The 27,510-nt window shown below is 40.0% G+C and overlaps 1 protein-coding gene across 3 annotated transcripts in view; it reads left to right on the top strand.

The window, feature by feature from the left end:
- The window catches only part of dgkg (diacylglycerol kinase, gamma), a 145,782-nt gene that overhangs the window by 37,600 nt on the left and 80,672 nt on the right, over positions 1–27,510 (top strand). For 2 of the 3 annotated variants that reach the window (XM_006805784.2, XM_087829590.1), the window contains exons 4-17: positions 3,674–3,694; positions 4,357–4,507; positions 11,139–11,201; positions 11,582–11,845; positions 17,018–17,170; positions 17,620–17,669; positions 18,114–18,188; positions 18,508–18,627; positions 21,595–21,712; positions 22,213–22,301; positions 23,597–23,713; positions 24,781–24,879; positions 27,130–27,240; positions 27,333–27,406. In XM_006805784.2, coding sequence (XP_006805847.1) covers positions 3,674–3,694; positions 4,357–4,507; positions 11,139–11,201; positions 11,582–11,845; positions 17,018–17,170; positions 17,620–17,669; positions 18,114–18,188; positions 18,508–18,627; positions 21,595–21,712; positions 22,213–22,301; positions 23,597–23,713; positions 24,781–24,879; positions 27,130–27,240; positions 27,333–27,406 — 1,505 coding nt within the window. The remainder of the gene's footprint in view (positions 1–3,673; positions 3,695–4,356; positions 4,508–11,138; positions 11,202–11,581; positions 11,846–17,017; positions 17,171–17,619; positions 17,670–18,113; positions 18,189–18,507; positions 18,628–21,594; positions 21,713–22,212; positions 22,302–23,596; positions 23,714–24,780; positions 24,880–27,129; positions 27,241–27,332; positions 27,407–27,510) is intronic. The other variant, XM_006805785.2, reaches the window with a different exon arrangement.

Raw genomic sequence — 27,510 nt, 5'->3', positions numbered from 1 at the left:
CAAGTGTCACGGTGGAGTGTGTATGGAGGACCCAGGTGTGGACACAGGCGAAGGAACAGAGTTAATACTAACAAATGGCGAGCCTTTATTTCGGCTGATATACATGAAACATAAATCAAAGCGAGAAAACAAACTAGACTGTGAAACTATGATTCAACTAAGACACTATGAACTGGACTAGGATTTCTATGACAAGGGTAAGATCCACATACAACACAATGCTGAGCACACAAAGACTGAGGACTTAGATACACACATGAGGTGATTAGGGGAAGTGGAGACACATGAGGACACAGCTGACTCGAATGAAACAGGGGGGAGTAAAACTAACCACATGAACACAGAACACAAGACCCTTTTCAAAATAAAACAGGAAACAACACAAGCTTAACAGACCTAAAACACTTTACAGTCTAGACAAGGAATGACACACAGAAACCAAGGAGACAGCTGATAAGTAATTCTAAACCTCCACTAAACCCGAAATAAGAATAACACACAAACTTATAATCACCAAACTAAAATGAGTACTTCAAAATTACAAAATAAGACCCAGAGACCCAGCCTGTGACACCAAGCTTGGTCGACAGAATGATCAACCTTTCAAGTATGGACACTCGTCATCACTGAACAACATTGACATTGACAGTTGGTGTCGTAAACCACCGCCTCTGTTTACAACACCAACTGTCTGCCATCTATAATCCAGTTTTGAGATCCCTTCCCAGACGCCTTAACGCCCACTCACATCCTGGGCCATCTGACCTCAGGAATTCGCATGATAAGGTGGGGCCAGGTTTCACAATGAACTCACCCGAAACTCTGGCTGATTGGGACCCACACCCAGTTTCACACCTTGGCTCAGGCGATTAGAGGATCATCAGGGGGTCCTTTTGTCCCTCTGTGGGGGGATACTCCCACTAGGTTTAAATCTGGGACTCCCCACCATTTGACCTTAGAACTGAAGAAGCTTCTCGGATGAGAGGTGAAACGTCTTCAAGTAACTTAAAGAAGTCCAGACGCTTTTCTTTGCAAGCTCCTTTGACTACGATGACTGAGAACCTTCACAGACACTGACCAACATTGTTTTAACTAATAGAAGCAGTTGACAACTCTCCAAGAAATACGCTAGTTTTTCCGTCTTATATAGGGTTTTTTAGCAGTACAGTATATATGAGTAAAATAACTATTATGAACAGATGATTTCCTCAGATGCTTTGCCCAAATTCTAGACCAAGTGGTTTTGCTTTAAAAAAAAAAACTTGTAAAGATCAATAGACAGCATCCTGAAAACTCTTGAAAACAATCAGGTATTTTATCTTTTCTGCCCAATTTTTAACAATATCCTTGATAAACCCCTTCTACTTCTTTTTTTTTTTTTTTTTGATAAAATAACGTTTCAACCCTTAGTTCTCAGTCATTTCATAAAGCTGCCAAAAACCGTCTGTCATGTTATTGTCCAAATTTTAGACAAATGTTACTGTATTAGACTATTGTAAGCCGAAATCTAGTTTATATATATTATATATATTATATCTTTGAAACACCTTTGTAACATCTTTGTAACATCTCCTTCATATCTTTGCAACGTTGTCCACTTGATTCACCTGCTTCAAAAAAAAATGTTTTGAAAATCAGTTTTACAACTAGAAGTCAGATAGATTTAAATCATCACTTCAGCTTGACTTGGAATTTGTTTTATAAGCACTGGTTGTGTACAAAAGCATCTCTAATTCTATATGTTGTCCACCAGATATACAAAACTGAAAACAAATTCTCTTTTAACTTGATAAATCATAGGGACGCCTACAGTAAACTTGGTGATCCATCCCTCCTTCACCTCAGTGCTGATCTGATAGACTTATAACTCTTATTTGTAATTTAACACTTTCTACAGCCATTTTTTTTAAAATATGGAAAGCTGCACAGGTCTTACTACTCGATAAAAGTAATGACCCTAGTCACTTAACTAATTACCACCCTATTTAAAACTGTTTAGTCCTAAAGCCCTAGATAATGGGCAATTAAAGTGTATAACATTTTACAGTGATAGCAGACAGGTTTTAGATCATGTCGCAGAACAATGCCTGCAGTGTGTGTGTACGTAACAATAGTATGGAAACTCTTGATCATCAGTATTGTGCTGCACTTTTGATAGATCCATCAAAACATTCAATTCAGTAGATTGTGGCATTTTATGAGAAAAAACACACAGGTAGATCTTTTTGGACTTCTTCTTTTCACCGTGTACGCAAACAATGTTATCAGTGTTACCCAAAACTGTAATGTGCATTTTTATGCAGACACTATTTTATATGCCACTGATTTGGCAAATCTATAGAAACGAGAAAATTACACCCAAAGATTGGATTTTTATATAAAAATAAATCACCATACAAGTTTGTCTGCATAAATAGGCAATTCTTTTCCTAGTCACCATCACACCTTACATGGAAAGGTGGGCTAGTACGTGCTACTGGAGTGATTTCCAAAGTGTAGGCTGGGGCCACGAAGGTACTGCAGGTGGGCCACAGTAATAACATACCTGAATTTAAAAGTACTCAGAAGTATGTACACATACATATTTATATAAATGTATTTATATAAACTTGATTTAAAAATAGCAACAGGAGGTGATAGTTTGCGATGTTAATCATTAGTCTGGCTTAACTGTACAGCCCTTGTATTGTTTGTGTCCCAGCTGCAGGTGGGTCATAAATATGCTTTAACACGTTGCATACGAGTGGGTAACATTTGCAACTGATAGCCAACAGTGTGGCCACTGATGGCTGTCACTTTATCTTATCTTAGCCACTATTGGCTAATGTTTGGTTTATGTGTTTTTTTTAAGGAAATACATCATTTTCTCCTGTATTTTGATAAGAATGAAGATTTAAGGCTCAGTGTGCCCCATGGGATTTTCTGGTATGGAAATTCCCATCCCTGGGAATGGCTGCCCTAGTGAATCAAGGAGCACTGCATGATGTTTATTTACAAGGCTCAACTGCTAAGATTGCCTGCATACCTCTGTTCCTTGACTGAATTTAAACATAGTACTTAAAATATCAGATCACAGGACCTCTTAACATTAGCTGTACCTCACATTCACACTGAACTTGGAAAATCTTGATTTGAATCCTTTGCTGTTACTTAGTTAGTTAAAAGTTGCAAAAACTATGAAACTTGACTATCTGATTTCACTGAAAAATTTTAAAGAGTTGAAAGACTTTTTCTTTATTTGTGATCACGTATGATTTGTTTTATTACATAGCTGGGTGTCTTTTTTCTGTATACGTGTCTCTCTTAAAAACAGATCTTGACCTCAATGAGACTACCTGTTAACAAGCTTGTTAATGCAAACTTAAAAATGTATTGTTTTCAAAAAGGGGATTCTCAATGCCATTGTCACTCGCACAAACTCTGCCCATGGTTGCCGTGACCTTTTCCAGTAGACCATACCTCCTTTTATCATTTTTTCAGCCTGACTTCCTGCTTGATGGTACACCAATGTTGCCACAGTTGTCCAAGTCAGAAAGCATCACTACCATCGCCACTGAAGATTCACACAAACAAGCTAATTCCTTTTCTTCTTTTACCCACTCCTCCCTCACTCTTCCTCCTTCCTCCCTACCTTTCTCCCCATTTCCTCTTTATTGTTCCAAATGTTAAACAGAAGCAAGACGTTCTCAACCAAGTAAGCCTCAATCCGGTGGGCTCTGCATGCTGTGTGGTGTCTGTGTCGGCAGACTGCATGCACATTCTGTCCACTAACATAACATAACCACGCCCTTACTGCTGCAGATGATCTGTTACACAGCCAGGGGAAAAGGCCATGGGGCTGTTGAGTTCAGTGCTAGTATGTACCCATCATATTGCTGTATCAGGGGAAGCTGTGTGTGTGTGTGTGTGTGTGTGTGTGTGTGTGTGTGTGTGTGTGTGTGTGTGTACATTAACATAACACAACATAACATTTCTGTATTCAGCAATGTGACTGTTACATGTTCTAGTGTGTATATTTTTTGTGTATATATATATCTTTCTTTACATTCTTTTTAAAGCCATTGGGCCTCCAAGCTCAAATGTTTTTTTTTTCTGGATGCAGCTTCTAGTACATCCATTCAGTCATTACTAAGCTTAAAGATGTGATGGTCAGTTGATACCACATTTACCTCGAACTGTTTAAGAAAATACTGGCATGGCACTACAAATCACGACTGTGGACTCTCATTTCAGGCCAGATCAACTAAAGCTGGAAACCCCATCACATTTTCTTTTCTGTCCATGGGTGGTGGTATTGGTGTATACATGTCCATCAGTAAGTCTGTTAACATCTTTGCCCTTTCCTTTCTCACGCAGCCTATTGACTATGAGGGCTTCCAGCTCTTCATGGTGACTTATTTGGAGAATGACATACCAGAAGAGCTTTGTCAACATCTCTTTACTTCCTTCAAGAGCAAGACGGGAGGCTGTTCTCCAGACCAGTCTCGGGCAGGAACGAGCTTATTGGGTAGGCTGCTTGTGTTGTTGTCTTAAATAATACTCATCCCAGTAATATTCACCCCACACATCTAGTGAGAATGGAAGTGGGAAGTTGGGTAATACTGTTACATTATTAGAGGTAACACAGGGTAACCAACTGTGCAGATATAGGAGGTCAAGGCTGGGGATAATTGTATAATTGTGACCACGATGCCATATATGTTATTATTTGAATCAAAACCTTGACCTGTTTCCAAACATAATAAAGCTGCCATATCCTTAAACCTAACCAAATAGAGCAAATAATATATACATATATGCACTGCTTCAGGCTGGAGGACACACCATTCTAATGATGTGTCGTTCATTAGCTAGCTTCCTTCATAGCTACAAATTAGTTACCTTTCTACTTCCTAAACTGGTTGTGCTTTTGGCTGTCTAGCTTTAACATTAGCATTAGCTTCTGCTTGTTTCTGAAGTTTGAGTTTGTAAAATCTCACCACTATTTGTCAGTAGATTGCAGATTGCTGTGAACAGAGTTATGTTTTCTTACCCTGTCTAATTCAAGTTTATAATTCTAGCTGCAGTGGACAATTGTTAAGTGCTGATGTATGAACCCTGCTTTTGGGTCCAAACTACTCTGTGTTTATTAAGGCTGTTGTGTTTTTAACATGTTGTAATGCTTTGCATCTTGTTAGAGTTAATTGGTGATCACTTTCTGATCACTTTCTCTCTTGGTTTTTATTTCCACTATTCATCCGCAAACACATTTTAAAGCTCAGTTTTTGAAACCATACGATGTAACTACAGCCCAGTCCCTGCAGCAGTAAATTAATGACTAGCCTCGTATTGTGGATGGATTATCTAAGTTGTTCTCCTGACTGAAGTTTGGTCCGTTTACAGCATCCTGCTGTGCAATTGCATTTGTCCCTAACCATCGGGAACCCTCACGTTAACTTTTATTGAGTGGAAAGAAGTTAGCGTTCATCCTCCAGCTTCACTGTGTTCATATTATGCTAAAATAGCTGTGCAGCTAGCCACCATGTAGCGCATCATTATATACCAGCTAGTCCAACTTAAGTAACTGTACAAAGGTCACTGCTGTTTACTTTTCTGTCTTCATTTATGTTGGAAGTGATAGCAGAGCTGTACGTTTTAATTTTTTCGGAAGTCACTTGATCAGAACATGGTACATCATGTTTAGATGGAAACTAGCAAGCTAACTCTCTGCTGACTTCGAACTCCATTAAACTTAATAAATTTTGTTTTCGTGGATGTTAAACTTAATTTTTACACCTGGTAGAGCAGGCACACTCATCATTTTATTAAAGATAAAAGAATTTAGACAGTTTGTAAATGTGATGCAACAGTATTAATTTGACTTATCAATTGTTTATTATTATTAAGTATTAATTGGACCTGAAGCGGAGTTTGGACCTAGAAATGACGAATGACGTCAGACTTATAGTCTGGACAAGGAACTCTGGCCACTGTTGTGAGTGTAGGCTTTAAATACAGTATTTACCTCAGTTATCAATATGCTGGGTCTCCATGTGTAGTTACTGTAGAGCAGCGGTCCCCAACCCCCGGGCCTCGGACCGGTCCGTGAGTCGTTTGGTACTGGGCCGCGAGACTTGAGGCTCAGGTCTGAAATGTATGTTTTTCAGGGTTTTTATTGGTTTTCAGCGTTATTTTGTTATTGTTTTTATCGTTAACTCAGTTTTTCTGGGTCTTTTCACGTGTGTTATGAATAAATCTTCTTTTTTTTGGTACTTTTTTTTTGGTAGTTTTATTTTGTTGTATTTATCCGCGACACCTTAAAGGCCGGTCCGTGAAAATATTGTCGGGCATAAACTGGTCCGTGGTTGGAGACACGCTGCTGTAAAGGACACTGTAAAAGTTGTGATGAGTCGGTGGAGCTCAGGATATCGGGTATGGAGGACCACAAGAGCCACACACATCGAAATAAAAAATTTTATGCTTGAATATTGAATTGTAGAACAAATTATGCATTTTTAAATTCATTTACGAAGTCATATTTAAATTAATAATGTTTGAATAAATAAAATAAAGTAATTTATTATTTAATGATTTCATTTCAAATAGTGCTGTCAGCATTAATCTCTTTAAAATGATATTAACGCCATAACTGCATTAACGCGGCAACAAACAGTTACAAACAGTAACACTAAACAGTTAGTGAGTTAGAGCGGATCGCCCCGTGCGTGGGGCTGCACAGTGCAAACGCATTAACGAGCTAACCGCGCTAACGCATTGACGGCGTGCAGCCCCACGCACGGGGCGATCCGCTCTAACTCACTAAATGTTTTTTGCCACGTTAATGCGGTTATGGTGTTAACGGCATTTTAACGAGATAAACGCTGACAAAACGCTTTAAAATAAAAACACTATTTCTAAATCTATATTTCAAAATGAATGATTAATCCATTTAAAAAAAAAACTTCAAATCAAAAAAGAATTTCACAAAAAAAGAATTAAACTCTAAATAAAAACCTCCTTTCAAAAACCATTTTCGAATTCCAATTAAAAACTGATTTTCAAAATTGTTTTTAAAACACAATTTAAAAAGAGACATAAGTAAGTGGATTAAAAATCAAACATTTATTTCTGACATTTAAAATGGCAATTCCACTCCTCACTCCCCATTTACCTTTCCTGTTAGCTCACGGATTAGCTATTATATTAGCTATTGGATTAGCTTTCTCATTTCTGAAATACTGAAGCAATGCAAATTAGCCATGCGGCTTGCTGTAAGGAGCTCCCTGATTGGTTGGACAGACACAGACTGGCTAACTGGATTTTTCTATGATGTGAGAATGTAAACAAACTGTTTATCAGAGGGAAATTGCGAATTTTAGGATACTCAAGCCTAACATTAGCCACCATAATGTTAGCTTATAACCAACTATTGCTCATTGTCAGCTGTTCCATTCAGGTTTGCATGTCTACTCTGCTGACAATAACTAACTCTGACAATAGCTATAATAAATCACTATATTTATCCACGTTTTCTTGTATCAGATCCCTGATTCAGGTCAGGGGAGGTGTCTTGAGATCAATATCTCAAGACACCTCTTTTAAATGAGATATTGATTGTGTTTTCTTTTTTCTCTTTATTGGTGAAGGGAACCATCTTCTCACATGTTAAAACATTGATGTGATCCTTCATATCTTGTTTTTGAAGGTACTTTCGCAGCACTCGCCTATGAGGTCACCATCACCATGGAATACATTGTTAAAACCCCTGCACGGGTTTATATTTACCTCAGTTAGGACAGTTATAGTTGGAAACTGATGACAATAAATGACAAGCTTAGGTAGAGAAACATTCTTTTATCATTCTTATATACAAATGAAAACAAAACTTTAACTATTTTTCATATGTATGTGTGTACTAAATATGTTTTAGTTTGGTTCATGTCCTGCTCACTAACAGAAAGGGCAGCGCATATGACCTCTGATACAAACTGAAACCAGGGTACAATCAAGATATTTTGGCCTTACTTTATGGGAGCTTTCCTATTGTACATCTTCATATTCAGTCTGTGGTTTGGGCACTTTGTGACTCTCTGTGTGCTCAAGACAACTACAACTGTGCATCAAGGCAACTTTATCAGTTACATCATGATTGACCATCCTGTGTAAAAACCCCAAAACCTTTAAGCTAGCCACTTTCAGTTTAAAGTAAAGAGAGATTCGCTACCTCCATACCTTTTAAAAAAAATGCCTTTCATGTTTTCATTTAATTCAGTGAACAAGTTTCACAGTATAAGAGAAAGCTGAGCCGCCATGTTGGTCCAATTTAAAATATGGGAACCGACAGCCCATGAGACTGTCCTTGTCCAGCCAGTAGCTAGATGCCTGCATGTTAATGGGAGGCTGTAGGACAGGGAGAACACATATCAGTCATCTCTTGTGATGGATTCTAGTGGCACACCCATTCTGTATCCATTACTAGAAAGTATCATGATCCCTTGCATCGAAAAGCACTCCTGTGGACACACTAAGCACAAACCTGACTTCTGTACTCGCCAGCCACTAAACTCCATAATCAAGCTCACACAGGTTAGTTAGGTTATTGTTATTGAATCAGCTGTGAGGGCAGTCAGCAGGAGTTCACTGTCTGACTGACTGTTCTGTCATGTTAAGCTGATTTTGCATAAGATTTTTTAAGCCTACGGCCTGTCCAGGCTCACAGTGCTTTTTAAAGAGATTTTTAAGTCCTACCTGTAACTTTTATCAAACATGTTTAACACCAATACTATGACAATATAGACTCCACAGAGAGATTGACAATGATATGAAAGTCAGACCAGGTTGTTTAGTTTCCTTTTTTAGGTTTACAGCCAAGATTACTGTATAGAGTTAACGTCAAGCAAGTGAAGAGAGCTTTCGAAGTAGCCATGTTTGCTGAAATTTGACATTTGTGGTCAGATGGTCATCAGCTGTAGTTGTTCAATTATGTCAGAGTTCAAAGCATTTGATCATTCAGTCATTTGAGAATCTCTTGTTGGGTAAATATCCAGTGAGAAAAGGAGAAGATAGGGATGTAGTACTCTTTATAACGGTATGCCATCTGACAAACATCACAACAGTTGCTCAGTTAACACTAAAGACGTCAGCGACAGAAAAATATTACAAGGTCAGACAGAGAGGCTCTTCCGTCACATTGTCGATCTGCAAATTAGGCTATATTTAAAAGTTCTCAATTAATAAAAATGCACAGATGAACACTGACGCAAAACTAACTTCACACTGATAAGGGGGAAAGCACACACGAGCACAGACATTTATGGGACACATCGGGTCACTTACTCTGTCCTCTGCGCAGTATGTAAACACTTTCTGCCTCGTTGCCGCCATGTAAGTGCTGCGTGGGCCTAGGCACCAAGATCTGCCCGTCTGACTGCAGAGCAGCTGAAGAGACAGATGGACTGCTGAATTAGGAGTCTATTTATGTGCCATAAAGCTTGTAAAAGTAAGAGGCAACAAGTGCAGAGAGGCAAAATGTGAGTGAGAGAATGTCACTTTGGGCAGTGGCATTGGAGCTGTGAGTCCCAGTGCTGTGACTCAGTCCACAGGCCGAGGTTGCCTGTCATCTGCCTGTCTTCGTGTCATCCTTTTAGTCTTTCGTAATGGTCTGAAAATGCAGAAATGGCAGTACAGCAAATGTTGCTATCAGTCTTATTTGTTTTCCACATGGACCCTAAAGCCTCTGCTATACTTGCTTCCAGGTAACAGTGGGAGTTTGGCTGTTTGGCTGTTTGCTGCCTGAACGATGAGTCTTACAACAAGCATGCCCATGAGATACAATCAGGACAGTTAGTTTTTAACTACCCATAAAATACTTTGGGAAATGTCCATCCTAATTTTCAGCTGTCAAAGGCAGCATATTTTCACATTTGATAGGAAAATTAAAAGATCATTACCATTTACTTTAGAATAAAATCTCATATTACGCGTGTGTCGTGTATCTTAGCTTCACAGAAAAGTGGTAGCGAAATCAGACTATGAACAACAATGAAAGTCCCAAAAGATGATTGATAAACCAAACATCGGGAGACAAGAAGATACCAAGTTGATAAATTTATAAAGGCACAAAGAGTTAATACTTTAATAAAAGGAGAGAAAAAAATCAGACACGAAATCAGAAATGAGGATGGGAAAACAACAAAGGCAGGAAACTCAAAAGCAATAGACTACATGAGAAATAACCTTAAAATAAAACGAACTAACTGAAAAATTCATGACATACACAGACATAAAAAGGTCAAATAAATAGGTAGCTATAACATTAGAAAAAACATGAAGGACATGCAGAACATGGTACACATTGTTGGTCATTTAGGATTCTCAAAGTAGGTATTCTTGTGTGGGTGGAGGAATTATTCTTTACCTTTGTATATTCATGTTTATCCTCTTTGGGGGATACAAAGTACAAAGGCCTGAACAAGGAGTGTGTGCATAAGCAAATGCATCATGAGCTCATCTTAGGAAGCCTGCATACAAGTGACAGTAACTGAGCATAATAACTTCACTTTATCTTCATCATATTTGCAAAAATGAATGAATAACATTAACCTAACTAACCTGTGTGAGGTTGATCACCGAGTTTAGTGGTTGGCGAGTACAGAGTCTGTGGCAGCTTCAGTGTTTAAAGTCCCACAGTTGTTAGAGCCTGCACTACCACCTGGTGGTAGACTGGTATAACCTTATAATAACTGGTTAGATTTGAGGTATGGCCTCATATTGTTATGCATGTTTTTTTTTTTCGGTACGTTTCATCTTCATCATTTGTGTCAGAAGAAAGGTCATATTTGCCCAAGTCTATGCTCCTTGGACAACTTTATAAAGACTGTTTCACTACATGTGATATGTTGCATTCTGATGCTGTGTTGCATTCTCATTTGAAACAATATCTACCTGAACATATAACAGAATTCTTAATTGCACCCACTGATTGTGGGTGCAATGGGGCAAAAATGGGGCTCTTATTTTGATAAGGTTTCTGGGAATCGTTTTTGTTCTTAAATACTGAACAGTATATGCATCAGGAGGACTCCATCAACACTGATGTTCACTCACTGTTGCTGCATCTACCACTGTCTTTTCCCCCTCAAATCAATGATGGACCATAGAAGCCCGTTCCATCGATGCAGGCATCTCTATTCAGACCGAAGTGGCCTGTGCTCCCATTACAGGTACCAGAACAAGCTTGTATCATCGCATTGATGTAATCATAATGGGTCAAGAGTCCTGCGGGCTGTAGCCTCCCTTGGTGGTTGCTTGTTTATGTTGTGTTGATGTGAGTTCAAGGTCTTTTGGCTGTAGCTTGGTGGATGACAGTGGTGCTTTGTGAGTGTATTTGGTTTTAATGCAGCATCTTACCAGCTTGCTTTACCTATAAGGCCCTTGAGATATTTGTATTTGTATTATTGTTGTGAAGTTATCAGCTGTGCTCATGTTACTCATTGCAATTAACAACCGTCCTCATCCAGCACTGTTGTTATTCTGCTAAATGCCCTTTTCAAATTTCTCTTTTCTGTTCCATCCCCCTTTGCCCTGTTGTGAATCTGTACAGGGATGAATGGGAAAAGCATCCTTTCTGCAATAAGCCGACACACACCAGAGCACTCCAGTGTGATGAGCACAGCGGGTTCAGGAGCGACCACCTCCCCTTGTTCATCTCGTTCCTCTTCACAGCGTTCAGGGACAGGGGCCCACACGCCTGGGGGGCCACACCTATCACCCTGCACCCGAGTCAAAACCTTAGAAGGCAGCAGCAATGCCCTGACCCCTAACCCTGGTCCTACCAAGTCACCAGTCTCCCCTAAGCTTTCACCAGGTAAGATCAGCCACAATACTGTTTTACTTCTTTTTGTTGGGCTTATAAAGTTGGCTCTCACCGGCGTGATTACAGCACAACAGATCATACTGGTATGAGTGGTAATCATGAGGCGTACAAGTGTGTCCTGGCAGGAAGCTAAAACTTATCAGAAAGTGAACACATCTGCTTCAGGGGTATGATACAAATATTTAAAAATCTGTGTCCCTTAGTCTTCCAGTTTTAAACTCCAAATAGCAGTTTAACACGAAACTTGCTTAGTTAAAAAACAAACAAACACACATTTTAGTTAAATCTTCAGGGTTGAGGTCAAATATGAATTTTTGTTTAGGGGGTGTTTCAGCCAAAAGACCCAGGAGTCTCTTAAATACCAGTGATAATAAGACATCATACTCTCTGAATGCCACAGGGAGGACTTTTTTCATTTCTTTGGTGGTTTATGAAAGGAAAAGTGATAATACTGTGCCACAGCTCCTCACAACCGTATCAAGAGTACAAAAAAAATAAATCATGTAGCCATCTGTTTTTAAAACATGCAAATAATATAGTTTGTATTGTAAAATTGTGATTTAAAAAATTATAAGAAAATCTCAAACTAAACAGTATTTTTTAAAAAAAAACAAAAAAAAAAAACACCTAAACAGCATACATTTTTACAGTATAATAAAAAAAATTACCTCTGACTAGTGCAGAGAGACATGCAGATGTAAATGTTTCAGTTTAAATAAGTTAAATAGTGTTAGGATATTTGAGTCAACTTTAGCATCCTTTTAAGCACTTGAATATGACAACCTGTGGTTAGATTTTAGTAAAGACTGTTTCTTTAAAGTCTGTTACTGATTACACTGGGCATGCTCAATAAAAGTGCAATGGCAAGCAGCTCACGCGGTTATACAGTAAATCCTGTATTTCATACACAGGGGTTAAAGTGGAATTTAGCAGATGGGGGAACACTGTGGTGGTGCAGCATGAGGAAAAGATTCACTTACAAATAAGTAATGTAAAAGCTTGTATTGTAAACTCCAGTAGTTTTTACTTTGTGTACAGGCTGTGGTCAGCTGACCTGTGCTGCTGATTCTCTGCACTTTGTGACTTTAGCCAGTTGAGTTCAACAAGATACAGGCAAATATTTCATACGCTGTCATGGCTTTAAAAGCCCTATGCAGCATAATGCTAGTATAAAAGGCTTGGTGAGTGAATCTAATCAGCATCGATACCTTGAATATACTTTGATCTTTGCTTGATGGCTCTTGGTGTAAACTAATACAAAATGATCATACATTTTGATTTACAAGAGGCTTAATAAAAAAGAAAGAAAGAAAAGCAATGTATCATGTGTACATCCAATACCCAAATTTAAAAAAAAAAATCCAAAACTATTTAAAAATGATTTCAGACATGAATTCCAGGTTATTGAACGTCACTTTCAGCTCAGTCCTTGGCTTTCACTTTCCTGTCCTTTCCTTCTTACATTAATGTCTATTGTCTCCCTGGAATAAGCTACCAAGATAAACTGACTGATACCAAGATAAAAAATTATAAACTGCACTGGAAATGGGTTTGTGTTTGTTGATATTTGTTGAGCTGTATGAAAAGACAAGGAAATCATATGCTGTGTGAGAAACATTCTCACTCTAACTAGATGATAAAGTACCACAAAACCAACTTTGACCACCATGAATGTATCAGAGGGGTGAGGAGAAAAAAGCAGTGCATTGAGGGTGTATCATTGTTATATCATTTCTCAGTTCCTCCATCAGCTGGAAGCAACACCACACAAAAATGAGATGCAGCAGAGAAAAAATGAACTCACTTGACAGGATCCTGTATTGACCTGTCAGATTTAATTACTCATGTACTGGAACGCTGTTCCTCCACTTTAACCCCTTCTGTACAGCACAGAGCTTTAACCTTTTATGGTGTGAAACCACATAGTTATAGATTAGTCTATGTGCACTGTAAAATAACAGCACTGACTGATGGTATTTTACTGTAATGTAGTGTGGAACGTGTAGCTTAGTGTAGTGCAGATACTGTTAGCAGCACGTTTCCTCATGAGCTGTCCTTTGCATCTTTTATAAGAAATAATTTTTTAATTTATTTGATAATCCATGGGTTAGCTCACAAACAGGTGAGGAGACAAATCAGGACAAAGCTTGTTGTCTGAAACCAGAACCAGAAAAATCCAGGATATAGATTCGAATCTGTTAATTCATGATGTACCGATATTTTATTTCAAAATTCCAGTTCTAAAACTAATGACTAAAAAATGAATTCAGCACATATATTTGGATATGTAAATCGTAACAGGGTTAAAGTATGAATCTCACATCATGGCCACAGTGTAAAACACAAAAAATAGTTCTCTTTAATAATAATAATAATAATAATAATAATAATAATGATAATAATAATAATGATGATGATGATGATGATGATGATGATGATGATGATGATGATGATAATGATAATAATAATAATAATAATAATAATAATAAGAGCTAATAAAGCTACCTAATATAAGCAAATAAAATTAACTAAAACTAAACTAACTAATCAGATTTAATTGACAACAATATGTCCTCTCAATAACATGATTTATCACAGTTTTTGTATTAAAGTGTGTCATACTCAGACTCAGAATGCAGGTCAGTGAGTTTATTTACAGTCTTTCAAAAAAGAAAAAACATCCACAGTCTCTATGCACAGTATCCAAGCCGACAGTCCAAGCCGTCTTTAGACTCGATAGCGACTTTTCTCTCCAACTTACACTCACACAAAGGGAGCCTTTTGATATCCAGATGAGGGGCAGGTCAGTCGATTACCACAGATGTGCTAAGCCAGAAGGTGGGGACCAAGAAGATCCCGCCTTTGAAAGGTGCGGTAACCACACACAAGCACACAAACAGATAGGCAGAGAGAGGAGACAGAGAACCAAGGTGGAGAGAGAGAAAAACTGGCAGGAGTACCAGGGGGAGTGAAACCCAAAGAAAAAAAAAATCTTTTCACACCCAGCAGGTAAACTGAGGGCCACCATCTGACATGATATCCCAAAGGAATCCGATGCAGCTGGAAGACATGATTGGTCATTAGCTAGGCTGTCTCCAGTGTGGATTGCAGTTGGGTAAGGTGATGAAGTGGGCTGCCTTAGAAAACCAGTCAACAACAGTAAGGATGACTGTGTTACATGCTGAGGTGGAAAGGCTGGTGATGAAGTCCAGGGGTATGTGGGACCAAGGCCATCTGAGCATAGGAACAGGTCAAAGGTATAGAGCTAGAAGCCTTGTTTTTGGGACAAACTTGGCAAGTAGACACATATTCCCAGCCATCTTTCTTGAGAGAGGGCCACCAGAAAAGACGGAGGAAGGTTATCATGTGGTCAGTGCATTGATAGCAAATGAATCTGGCTGTATGCCCCCAGTGGATGATGTGAGCCAGAGGATGGCAAAAACAAATGATAGGTTGTCCGTTACTCTGGTCTGGTTCCTCCTGTTGAGCATTATGGATCAGGGAGTCAATCTCCAACATCAGAGTTCCAACAATACAGGAGGGTGGAAGAATCGTAGTCTCCTCTGCCGAGGCATCCGAGGGTAAGAACTGATGGGACAGGGCTTCGGGTTTGTCATTCCAGGAGATGGGTCTATAAATAATGACAAAGTTGAAGTGTGCAAAGAAAAGGCCCCACCTGCCCCGCCAGTATCCCCACCTTTACTGCCGGGCTCCATCTTTTAACCAGTGAGAACAGATATCAATGAAAACGCCTTTTTTGCTAGTGTACAAGCACTCACCAGCCTGGATGCGCTTGAGATGTTTGACAGGAGATAGATGAACACAACCCAGCAACATGGGCTGTTCTCCACACTCTGTTTCCCCTTCCAAGTCTGCTTGTTGCTCTGAGGAAATTGTGCCGAGACTGGACGTTTTCTTGTGTGCAGGTCCCCGGGATTTGTAGTCCTTCCTCGGTTGAAGTTCCCGCATCCAATCGTCCACCCTGATAAACAAAGTCTATCAGTCTGTCATTTCATCGACAGAGGCAGCCTCTTCAGCCAATATCCAAAAGTCCACTGAAAAATCATCCATACTCTGCTTAGCTTGACACAGGGAGAAGCTTTGTGTCTCGCCAGCTGAGCTTCCTGCTGAATGAGCCAGTGACAAGAACAGAGTTGAGTCCGCTGAGTCTGTTTATGGCTTGAGCTTGAGCAGGCAGGACTCAACCGCACTTAGAATGTAGTTCGGTGAATGCTTTCAATGTTGAAGCAACAGAATAAGCCATGTGTTTAGTGTGTGCTGCAATGTGGAATTGATTTAACTTAAATTGTTTCATCTAGGCGCTGGTATGAGTCCGTATCAAATATGAGATGATACGGATGATACCAAGATGGCGCCAGTGCGTGTGGCTCGCCGTCCGGCTCTTCCTCTGTTGTGTTTGCTTATGTTGTTTTTTATTGCTAGAGTCAACTCTCTTTTAATGTACAATCGCCAAAAACTGTTGGACCTCCGACTAGTTGCCAGTGATCTTACCAATGCAACTTATAATGGACATAAGGCGTTACCTCCATTCCTGTCTGGGATACCAGCTAACCTTTGTCGGACCCTGGCCCCAGCCTCACGGCGAAAGCGTTTCAGATGCCGGGGCAAACGTAGCGGTCTACTCGTGAAACTTAAGGCGTACTTGGTGCGCTCCTCCCCGGCTTCTTGGAACGAACGTGGATCTGTACCTTGTCATGCCTTTTCTCCGTGCTCTCTGGAGCCCATCGATGCCTGGCTGGTGCCCGTTGTTGGCTCGGATCAGATGTCCCAGCCGAGAAAGATTTTCCCTCATCTTCGTCGGCGCGGTGCGAACCTACAGAATTGCGGCCGCTGCGTCGGGTCTCGCTGTCAGCCACGAACACGCTGACCTCCACCAGGTTTGGCCTGGTATGGTATGGTAATCTAATTACATCCCCTCACATGGCTTCTGTTGCAGCTGTACAGCAAGGTGTTTTGTCCGCCGGTTCTCCACTGTCTCAGGGACATGCACAGTGATTGGGGTTCTCCAAAGTGTCATACGAATGCTTAAATGTATAATTTACTAGTGCTTTTACTGTGTATGCTTAATGAGGAAACTCAGCGGAGTAGAAAGAGTGATGGGTGCTATGAGTAGCTTTGAAAGTTTATGTTGTACATCAACAGAGAAGACCCACTCTGAGAAGCATTTGTCACTGCGGAGGAGCCCATCACCTCAGAGAGCCTCCCCACTGCCGTCACCCCAGGTGGTCTTTCTCAAGGACATTGTCTGCTACCTTTCCCTGCTGGAGAGGGGGACGCCTGAAGACAAGTTGGAGTGTAAGTGACAGTGATGGAAGTGTGTTTGTGTGTGTGGGTGTGTGGGGAGTATGATAGAGGTGGGAGCAGCTGACATGTGCAGTGTGTGTGATCTGGCCTCTAAAGCTAGCCTGCTAGCTCAGGTTGAGAGAAAGTAAGTAATAAGGCTATTCCCTCCATCTGGCTGTGTCACAAGTGGCTTAGATACACCACTAACAGCTCCCTCAAAGGGCAGGTCAGTGACATGCTTAAGCCCCGCTGTGCCCAATTGACTTCTTTACTGTCTGTGGCTATATTGGCACTGACTAACAAGGCTAATCTTCTATTTAGTTCCTTTGCTGCGGTACAGAAGAAGCACTTCTTTAACCCAGTGGCCATCTGGATAGATTCCAAGAATGAATGTTACAGCTTCCGAGAGCTACTAATTATCTGAGTCATCATGGGATCTCTGTTCTCTCCTTTCCCTCTAGTCATGTTCCGGCTGTACGACACAGACGGCAATGGGGTCCTGGACAGCTCGGTAAGTGGACTCCATTTGCTTTTGTATCTCCCTCGTGCTTCCTCTCCGTCTCTCTCAGCCTCTCCCTGTCTTTCCGTCTCTGTGTTTTGTTCCTTCTCTTTTCACTTTGTACACAGCAGCTCCAAGAATAGTAACCTCGACATTCAGTGACAGCCTTGTGTTTACATAAGATCATCTGTAATGGATCTCTTAAGTTTAATATTAGCCACGTGTCACAGAGATCACATAAACAGACAGATACAGGTTATACAAAGAGGGAAATACATAAAACAATCAGACTTTGTTTGACTTTGCATTTCATGTTTTGAACAATTCCGATAACATTGGCTAAAAAACATGTTCAGGAAAAGACTGGTATTTGCTCCGTGCTTGAAATGAGAAGCTATTCTAAAAGCTAAAATGATCGTTTCTCTGTCCTGTAAGTTATGCTTTGTCTTTACATAGGAGCTGGATCGCATCATTAATCAGATGGTGCATGTGGCAGAGTATCTGGAGTGGGATTCAACAGAACTACGACCGGTGAGCAAACACACTCCCAGTTGCAATAAAGTCTGATGGTGAACAGAAAGAGAAACATCTATAGAGGCCTCTATGCGAATGTCTATGCATCCTTGATGTCTCCCAAAACCTAAGCTGACACCCATAAAGTGCCACCCAAAACCACTTTATCCCACTTTATTCTGAGGTTTTCTGACATTTAGAGGGAATTATTACACTAACTCTGCATTTCAGCTGCGTCATATTTGCCTGATTTAAAATCCACTGTGGTGTACAAAATTACAGACATATGTATCATAGTCAAATACTTATGGGCTGAAGTGTACCTGTGTATCTTTAGATACTGAAAGAGATGATGGAAGAGATCGACTACGACCGAGATGGGACGGTCACCTTAGAGGAGTGGATCAGAGGAGGCCTCACAACCATCCCTTTACTTGTCCTGCTGGGCATGGATACGGTATGTGCTTGGAAAAGTGTATGTTTACTTTGTTCTTACAGTGTTTGAAAGCATTTCTATACTATTCTGGTGTTTTTGTATTGAACTGTAGGGTTCTTACTCACCTACACAAACTGTTAAGGTTTTAGATTTTAGACCAGGGGTAGGCAACCTTTCTGATGATGAGTGCCATCTAAAATTTCGTCAGAAGTCAGTGTGCCATATGATTGCATTAGCAATAAATTTAATAACGCTCTATATTAACAGTTACACACTATATAGAACAACTTAATAGAATTATATTTGTTCGCAGATGTTGGCAGCTATCAGCGAATAGTTATCAGCTATTTTGAAACAAAACAAAGACACTTTTTATCCATAACAGCAAATGGACTGTACAACTGAAAATACAAATGCTATTTATGGTCTCCTCACAACAATGATAAGAATAAACTGGGCCAATATGGCATGTTTGTTAATACAGGGATACACATGTTAATGTGATCTCTGGTCTCCCACTCAGAGACACAGGTCTCCGAGTGTCCAGCATTCAGACAGCTACCTGAGGGCTCATGTGAGAGAAAATCTGCTCACACAGATATGTAGAGCCAAATCCTGTCAATAAGGCCTCTGCAATGTTCTGAAGACAGTTAAACTTGTCAGCTAGTGATGTCCAGCAGGTGAAAATGCACAGCTGTGGATTCCAGCTGCGTTTGTATTTCTGCAAACTTTGACCCCCACAGAGTCGAGGTTTTTATTTCAATCAGCTGCATTTCAATGTCGCATTAACTGGCATTAACTCAGCCAGTTAATGCGAGACAAATCCAGCTGCTCATTAAAGCTTTCTGGTTTAATCAGTCTCGAGTCTACGAATGCTGATGCTGCGCTGAAGCATTTGAAGTCTCGGAATGTGGAAATTTCAACATCGTTTGAAAAAACTGCCAGCTAGCGACGTCCCTCTCACCGGTAGGCAAAGTTATTTTTAGCCAATGACAAGTTGAATCTGGTAGTTGGGGTTGTTAGTTAAGATACCGTCATTAAGAAGCGGCACAACTAATCTGTCTACGCGAGCTAATTTGCGATGTGCACCCCTGGCCCGGCCATTTGTTTTTTAATGCACCTTCTCAGATTAATTCACTGCATGTCGTGCCCAGGGCTGGACTGGGACAAAAAATCGTCCCGGGCATTTTGACTAGAGACCGGCCCACCAGGTATTAAAGCCATAAAGCCTTTGAATGAAAACAAATGCTGTTGTGACAGTGATGTACAGTCTTGTTGGTATATGTATGATTTCTATACATTTTACATCAAATGAAAACTTCGGTTGTAAGAGTCAGATAATTATTTATTAAAGCAAGACATTTTAAATGAGAATAAGAAAGTATTTCTTTGTGCCCCCCTTTCCCTGTTAATGCCCCACCTGCCCCCTGGCAAAACTTTGCTAGACCTGCCCCTGCACAGTTACCAGCTGCCACCTACTTAGAAAAGAATTCTGGTGTTATTTGTCTCTCAGAAACAGTTCATAACTTCAACTCATTCATGTCACCTAAAAGGTAAACCTGTTTCTCCATCACCTGCTCAGCTCTGATGATTCAGTAAGGACATCTCCTGGTTTCATCTTCATGTTTCCCTCTCACCACATATCCAAACCGATATCATGACCAGCAGCTTTTACAGCTTTTCCAGCAAACATCAGCTGATACTAGAAATGAATATTAAATAAATTCTAACAACAGCTGATCAAGCTTAAACGTGCTGCTGTTGTTTAGCACAACCTCCGCTGGTTTCCTCTTTCTGGCGCAAAGTGGGCGATAAACAAATAAGAGAGAAAAGCCGATCAGCTGATCATTGATCAGTTTCATGATTAAAGTAGCAACAGGAGAGAGCGGGGGAGAGAATGAGAGAAGAAGAGGCAGCTGTGCAGCATGACGACAGAATAACTCCAGCTTCTTTTCTTTCATTCTAGCTAAAGTCCGGGATAAACTGTGTTTCTTTTCAGCTCAATACGAAATTCGTAATATTTTCTCTGAATGCGGGACGATTGCGTTTTTTACGGGACGGTTGGCAACTCTACTAACTAACCTCATGAATAAAATGAAGTTCACTATCAGTAACATCATAGCACCCACCTCAAGTTATTACAAGTACAAGTACAAGTTATTGTAACTGACTGTAAAAAGTCAGCACAACGAAAATAAACTCCACCTAAACTTAGTTTATATCTGACCCAGATAGACTGCAGGTCATAACTTCTTACCTGAAGTTCAGTTCACCTGTTGCCTCAGGTCTCTCCTCCTCCTGCCTCCACTTTCCCTCAGCCACCTGCTGGCCTCTGTGGAAGCTCCGCCATAGCCACTACCAAACAACCAAGCTATTTTTACACATCTGCCAGCATCTGGCCAATCCACCATCTTTCATTGTTTATACCGTAAAATAAAATCATGGGCCCATAAAAACAAAAAATCACCATAGTCCCACCGGGCAAATGCCCTCTGGCCAGTCATCAGTTAACCCTTCCCAGGGTTGCCAACCCCTGTTTTAGACTTTTCTCTTTATTGTGTGCACCTGAGTTGCATAGTTACCATAGCTACAGTTCCACACATAAACAAAAATACCGATCCTAATGAGGACACACAATCAAAGATGAATCAAAGCAAAGATAAAAGGAGTCCAAAGAGATCACCACAGTGATTCTCTACAGGTGGAAATGGAGACTTCAGTGCTACAAGCCTGACTGCTAATCGCTGCCTTTGTTAAGATCAGATAAATGTAACCACCATAAAAGTTATTCCAAAATGATGCATTTTCCATAAAGAACAACAACATTTTTCTTACAGGAGTATGTATAGATGCTAAATCAGTTATTCAGCAGAGAAAACATGCTGTATATCACTGAAATTAAGTGTTGCTCGAGTTTAGTTGGGATGGTCCCGTTAGGAGAATGAATCCTGTCCTATATTAATTTTCACTCTTGTTTTGTTGTCCTAGAATGTGCAGGAAGATGGGCAGCATGTTTGGCGTCTCAAGCACTTCAACAAACCAGCCTACTGTAACTACTGCCATACCATGCTGCTCGGAGTGCGCAAACAGGGCCTCTGCTGCTCCTGTGAGTCTCTGCACCTTCCAACGTCTCCTTGTTGGTCTTTCTGCTTTTGCGTCTCCTGGTGTCCATTATTCTCCTGCTCTGACTTCCTCCTCTCAGCGTCATTGTCACTATGTCTTTGTCTGCTCTGTCTTCTGTTCCCTACAGCAGACTGAAATTTAGGCCGTTTATCGTGCCTGAGTGTGTCTGAGTCAGTGTTGTTTTCATTTAAAAGTCCTCACAGCCAGCATTAAAAACACATTAATGATGTCATTATGTGTAATTTCATTATTGAATTCTCCCATGTAGGAACCGCTTCTGAAGGGCTGATGTTATTGTCACTGTTGATTGCAAGCACTTATAGATTGAAATGATCTTCAGTGTAGTTACCTTCTTATTAAATTCCCTGCCAGTCATGTTTTCAGTTAGAGTTACTGGACAAGACAAATAGGTTTAAGAAAGATTGTTTAACAATTCTGCAGCTTGTTTATGATATAAAGTAATTTTACCCTTGTTTTTTTTAGTATGCAAATACACAGTACATGAACGCTGTGTGTCCAAAGACATCGCTGCCTGCATCAGCACCTACGCCAAGTCACGCAGACACACCAACGTAAGTACAATCAAAGGGTTCATTCTGCACACAGTGTTGCTGCTGGGTAATGAGACGGGAATACCGAGCAGCCTGTTGAGCAGACTCCTGCTGGCTCGTGGTCTCTTTTAAAAGAGCAACGAGGATCATGGGATCGCCTTTGAGGTCATGCAAGGTTCTCTGTGTTTTAGCTCTGACACGCTGAAGCAGTTGAGAATGATTACACTGACTCGGGTCACATGTTGATTATGCTTTGTAGAGCACATTTCCTTCCTTTTGGACTTATTAGAGCTTCATTGTAGCCTCGAGCAAAGTCTCTCTCTAATTATTAACTTAATATATTGGATTACCGATTAGCTGTTTTGGTAATCTGTTTTTTATTTCCACTGTGAGCGCGTATTTTGTTTTCTCCATTTCAAAACCTTTGAACTGGAAAGGACTTTTCAGATCTGACATCTCTGAAATTGTTTGGAAACCTCTCTAAGATGTTCTTTTTCTACATGTTAGTGTTACTGACCTGTTGCCAGTTAACCTAATTCACTGCATACTGTTCCTCCAGTTGTTTCTTTTTAGTGCAACCTACTAATCCAGCTTTTTCTCATTTACGCAATTTCCTTAGAGATTATTAAAGTATTCTGATTCTAATTTTCTTCGACCCAATGAGAGTTCTCTTGAGAAACATTGTTGCCAACGTTGTTGTTCAAATTGTGTTTTTAATGGCATGAATTTTTATTTTTAATTAAATGAATTAACTTTTTCTTTAAATTGTACATTTTCTGGGTTTAAACATTTGATATGTTGTCAGTGCTCTGTGAATAGAAATAATGAAATGAAATAAATAAAATGAAATTTGCAAAAATTGATAATAGCTTTTACAAGATTAAAAAAAATATCTTACTCAAAATATCGTATTCACCTTATAGGACTTCAGTGACTGTATAATTTTATGCGACTCATTTCCTCACATCTCTACAGCAGAGATGACTAATAGGACAGCAATAAGCACATGAATGGGAAATATAATTGACTGAAGTGCTTTGAAAAAAAATCTACAGATAGATACTGAATAGCAAACGTGACTATTAGTGGCAACTGTAAGCAGTGCTGGGGAGTACCAGCATTTCATAGCTGCTTTACATTTAGTAGATTTTTACATTGAAACCAGTTCTGCAATATTTTTAAAAGGTGTTCAGCAATATTTGTGAAATAAAATATGAATGAATTTGAACTAACATGAGCATGTACCATTGAATACAAAATTGAAAAGCATTAAATACTTGAATAAAAAATGTCCCGTTCTCCTGTTGTTTCTCTAGGCTATGCAGCATGTATGGATGGAGGGTAACTCTCCTACCAAGTGCGACCGCTGTCACAGAAGCATCAAATGTTACCAGGGCCTCACTGGCCTGCACTGCGTCTGGTGTCAGATCACTGTGAGTCGCTGCCTTATATAAACTCAGATGAACTATTAACAGGAAACATTAATCTCTAGAAGTACACAGCAGTGTCAACACTGCCATACAGAGGAAGACAGCAGTAGATATAGACAAAGATGAAGATGAGGGAAAGGCTGCTTAGCTAAAGTGAAAGCAAAGTAAGCTCTAAAGCCTTAAGAACACGGATGACAGTTCCTTAAATAGAAAAAAAATCTGAAGAACATAATTCAATTAAAGAAACGTTTGCACAGCCTAAATAGATATTTTAAGCCAGGTTAGATAGTTTTAAGTGTTTGTGTTACTGTTGTTCTCTATTCCCTGTTCCTTTATAAAACAGTTTTTTAATCATTTTTTATGTGTTTGTGCAAATTTATTGTCTGACTTGCAAAAAGCTAGCAAGAGAAAGGTGGTATTTAAGGCTATTTTATTACCAGATGATAATTATTGATTGATTAGTCACTCTAATAGTGTAACTGGAGATGCATATGTATACAGGTATCTATATACTGATGGCAGTTTTATCCATAATAACATAAAGCTAAATATTAGTATAGTGTTATTAAAAGCAGTAATTATTTTAGCAGTGAAACTAATTAAAGTATCTGAAGTACAGCTTGTACTGAGTAACCCCATGTACATTACTTCTCTTAGTATATACCTAATCCTTCTGGCAACTACTATCAGACAAACCACAACATAACTGAAACTGTAATGTGTCCATAATGTGATACATGAATACACAGACCTTCATATATATTTTACTTGTCATTGCACTTCAGATCCTCTAGGTGTCAATGCTGACTTTGAATTTTCCTGACTATCAAAAACCCACAACCAAAGTTCTCACAAATCTCTTGTATCAGTATTAAAGACATCTTGCTCAGAAATACAAAGTGATAGCTTATTGATTGGTCCTATATGACCTGTCAAACAATCAATACAGCCCATTAGTGAGAATGCCCTCAGAAGAATAGCTTTTTGTACTGGTAGTGTTTAACAGACTCAGTCTCACAGATGGATGACGCCCACAGTTCTTATGTTTCTGGATTTCCTCTCTGTTGTAGCTCCATAATAAGTGTGCATCTAATGTGAAGCCAGAGTGTGATGGAGGAGCCTTGAGGGACCACACTCTGTTGCCCTCGTACATCTGCCCTGTTGTCTTGGTAAGAATGCATTCCTCTGTACGAGAGCGTGCATACAGCAAAAACTCAAATAGTTTTAATTCACCAGTTTAACATTTATTGGACTCTTCAAAAATCAATTTAACAAAAAATATGTGGTCAGAGTTTGGAGAAGTTGCTGCAGTTCTGTAGGTAAAAACAGACCTACTCCATAAGGGTGAGATCAAGCATTTGATCAAGCATTTGCAGGTGGCTGTTGGTCAGGAGGTAGAGCAGGTCACTTACTGATCGGAAGGTTTGTGGTTCGATCCTTGCCACCTCCAGTCTGTATGCCAAGTATCCTTGGGCAAGATACTAACCCCAAGTTTCTCTCCGATGCATCCATCGGAGTGTGAATGTCGTTAGAAAAGCTCAGTTTAGAGTCAGCACTTGTGAGAATGGGTGTGATTGGGTGTTGTATACAGCACTTTGAGTGCTCCGGGAGAGTAGAAAAGCGCTATATAAGAATCAGTCCATTTGACATGCAGCTACATAGTACATTTAAGGAAAACTCTGTTCTGTGATGCATTCATTTACTTCATTTGGTCAGGTATCAGTTTATCAATTCATAACTTTTAGGTATTTATTTTCCTGTTGATATTGTGTCTCTCGCTCTTAAAGTGAAACTACCTTAAAAATTAGAGATACCATCCACTGGTATCCTGACACCAGACAGGAGGCAAGTGTGACAGGAATAATGAGTTAATGCTTTAACTCATTATACATTTGCTATGTATGGATATGCAACTATTTTATGTTCTGTCTGAAATGACTGAATGTTTCCTAAAAACCTCCCTGTGGAGGTTCTGGAAGGTTAATCAAAGGAAGTCAGTGTTAAACGCCTCTGCCTCTACCTACCTCTGAGCAGTTTGATGGTTGACTGGATGAGCATCAGAAAATGGATGGCAAAACTCGTGAAGCAACTGTGTTTGTGACAAATCGTTATTTATAAAACTTCCTTTTGTCACTGCATGGCCGAATTACAACCTCCAAACACGTTCGTCTTTTTCACACTCAGCAAATATTATTAAAAGCAGTGATTGTTTTAGTGGTGAAAACAATTATTGGAGTATTTTTATGCTCCTCACTTTTTAATTTCTCACACAAATCCATAAGTGACAAACTGATATATATCACGCTTGAGTGCTAGAGCACTTTCTGGAATCTGCTGAAGCCACTCTTCCAGTTTCAGGGTTAAAGCTTCTAATGATCACCACATCTATCACATCTGTAAACATCTGCTCCTGTCAGCCACCACTTGTTTGTCCAGCAACTGCTTGTCTGTCTGGAGCTCAAAGTCCTACAGCACCTTAGCCCTGATGTTCCCAACTACCTCTGGTGGTGTCTCCTATCCGGAGTTGGGGACTTCTAGTCCCCATGTGGCACAGATATTCCCGCACACTATCTCAGCCACTTGGTCGCACCTTTCAGTGTACACTACCCCAGCTTGAATCTTAGGTCCTCGAGAGCATCTGCAGTTTGTGCCCTGACTGTATGATAGACTCCTGCGTCTGTGGATCTGGTGCTGAGGGCCAGTTCTTATAAAAGCAGGAAAGAACAGAGGCTCTGAATATATTCTGCCATGATCAGAGCCTCTGTTCTTTCCTTTACTTTGGTTATTTTCGTGCCACTGGTAGAATTTCTTGATGTCAGCTTTTTCCTCTGTCTGTTGATGGTACATCCCATGCAGAGGCTTGGTCTTTCCATCATAGTTCTTCCTTCCTTTTCCTTATCACTGTCTGTCTTTAGCTGTCTGAGGCACTCTTGGAGCAGCTCATCTTTGGAGGCTATTGTCCTGCTGTATTCATAGGTGCTTATTTTTTGCTGCTGAGTTGTGACTGACACTCAATAATCTTCGCCCTCCTACTGTCTGTTGCTCATAGAGCCTCATAGAGCCTCAGCTGGAGACCTCTGTACATTCTGAGGAGTTGTTGCATCTCGACATAAGGAGCATCTGTCTCCTGTGGACAGTTTATTATTCCAGAATGGTATCTGATGACTGTTCGGTGAATGGCATGCCGTGATTGAAATCAGAATCCTGTGCTATTATTCCAAAGACACTAATGTTGCCACTGCGCTATCCAGCTGCTTTTTCATGGACTTGGACATTTAATTTGTATTTTGTTTTTAGTTTTTTTTTAGAGACAGGTCATACAGACTAGGTTAGGTACATTTGTCATTTTACAACTAAAATTTAATTTAATTTAATGAATGTGACCTGTACACAGTCAATCACTTCACCTTCATTCTCAGGACCGTCATTCTGGGGTGAAGCGAGGGGAGGGGGAATCACCTCCCAGCACCAGCCCTGATGACACCAATCAGACTTTTAAATTCTCCCCTGGAGATGGACAAGCACTCCAGGTATGCTGGCTGCTCACTCTGCACCTGTCATTTCTGCATGGTGTAAATAAAGCTGGTTAGCAGCTACCTGAATCTGTCCTTCCTCTATCCAGATAACCCCGCTTCCAGGCACTCACCCACTCCTGGTTTTGGTCAATCCCAAGAGTGGAGGGAGACAGGGGGAGCGGTAAGTTACGCTCACCCACAGGCCGACTCTCGCTTACCTCTTCGATTTATTAGACAGAGGTTATAAATCTCATTTGACATTTGAGATAAATAGTTAATATTTCA

This window comes from Neolamprologus brichardi, chromosome 16, assembly GCF_056152115.1.
Source record: "Neolamprologus brichardi isolate AB-2024 chromosome 16, ASM5615211v1, whole genome shotgun sequence".
NCBI classification, from domain to species: Eukaryota; Metazoa; Chordata; class Actinopteri; order Cichliformes; family Cichlidae; genus Neolamprologus; species Neolamprologus brichardi.
The sequence above is the reverse complement of the archived record's forward strand: the minus strand, read 5'-3'. Positions and strand labels throughout refer to the sequence as shown.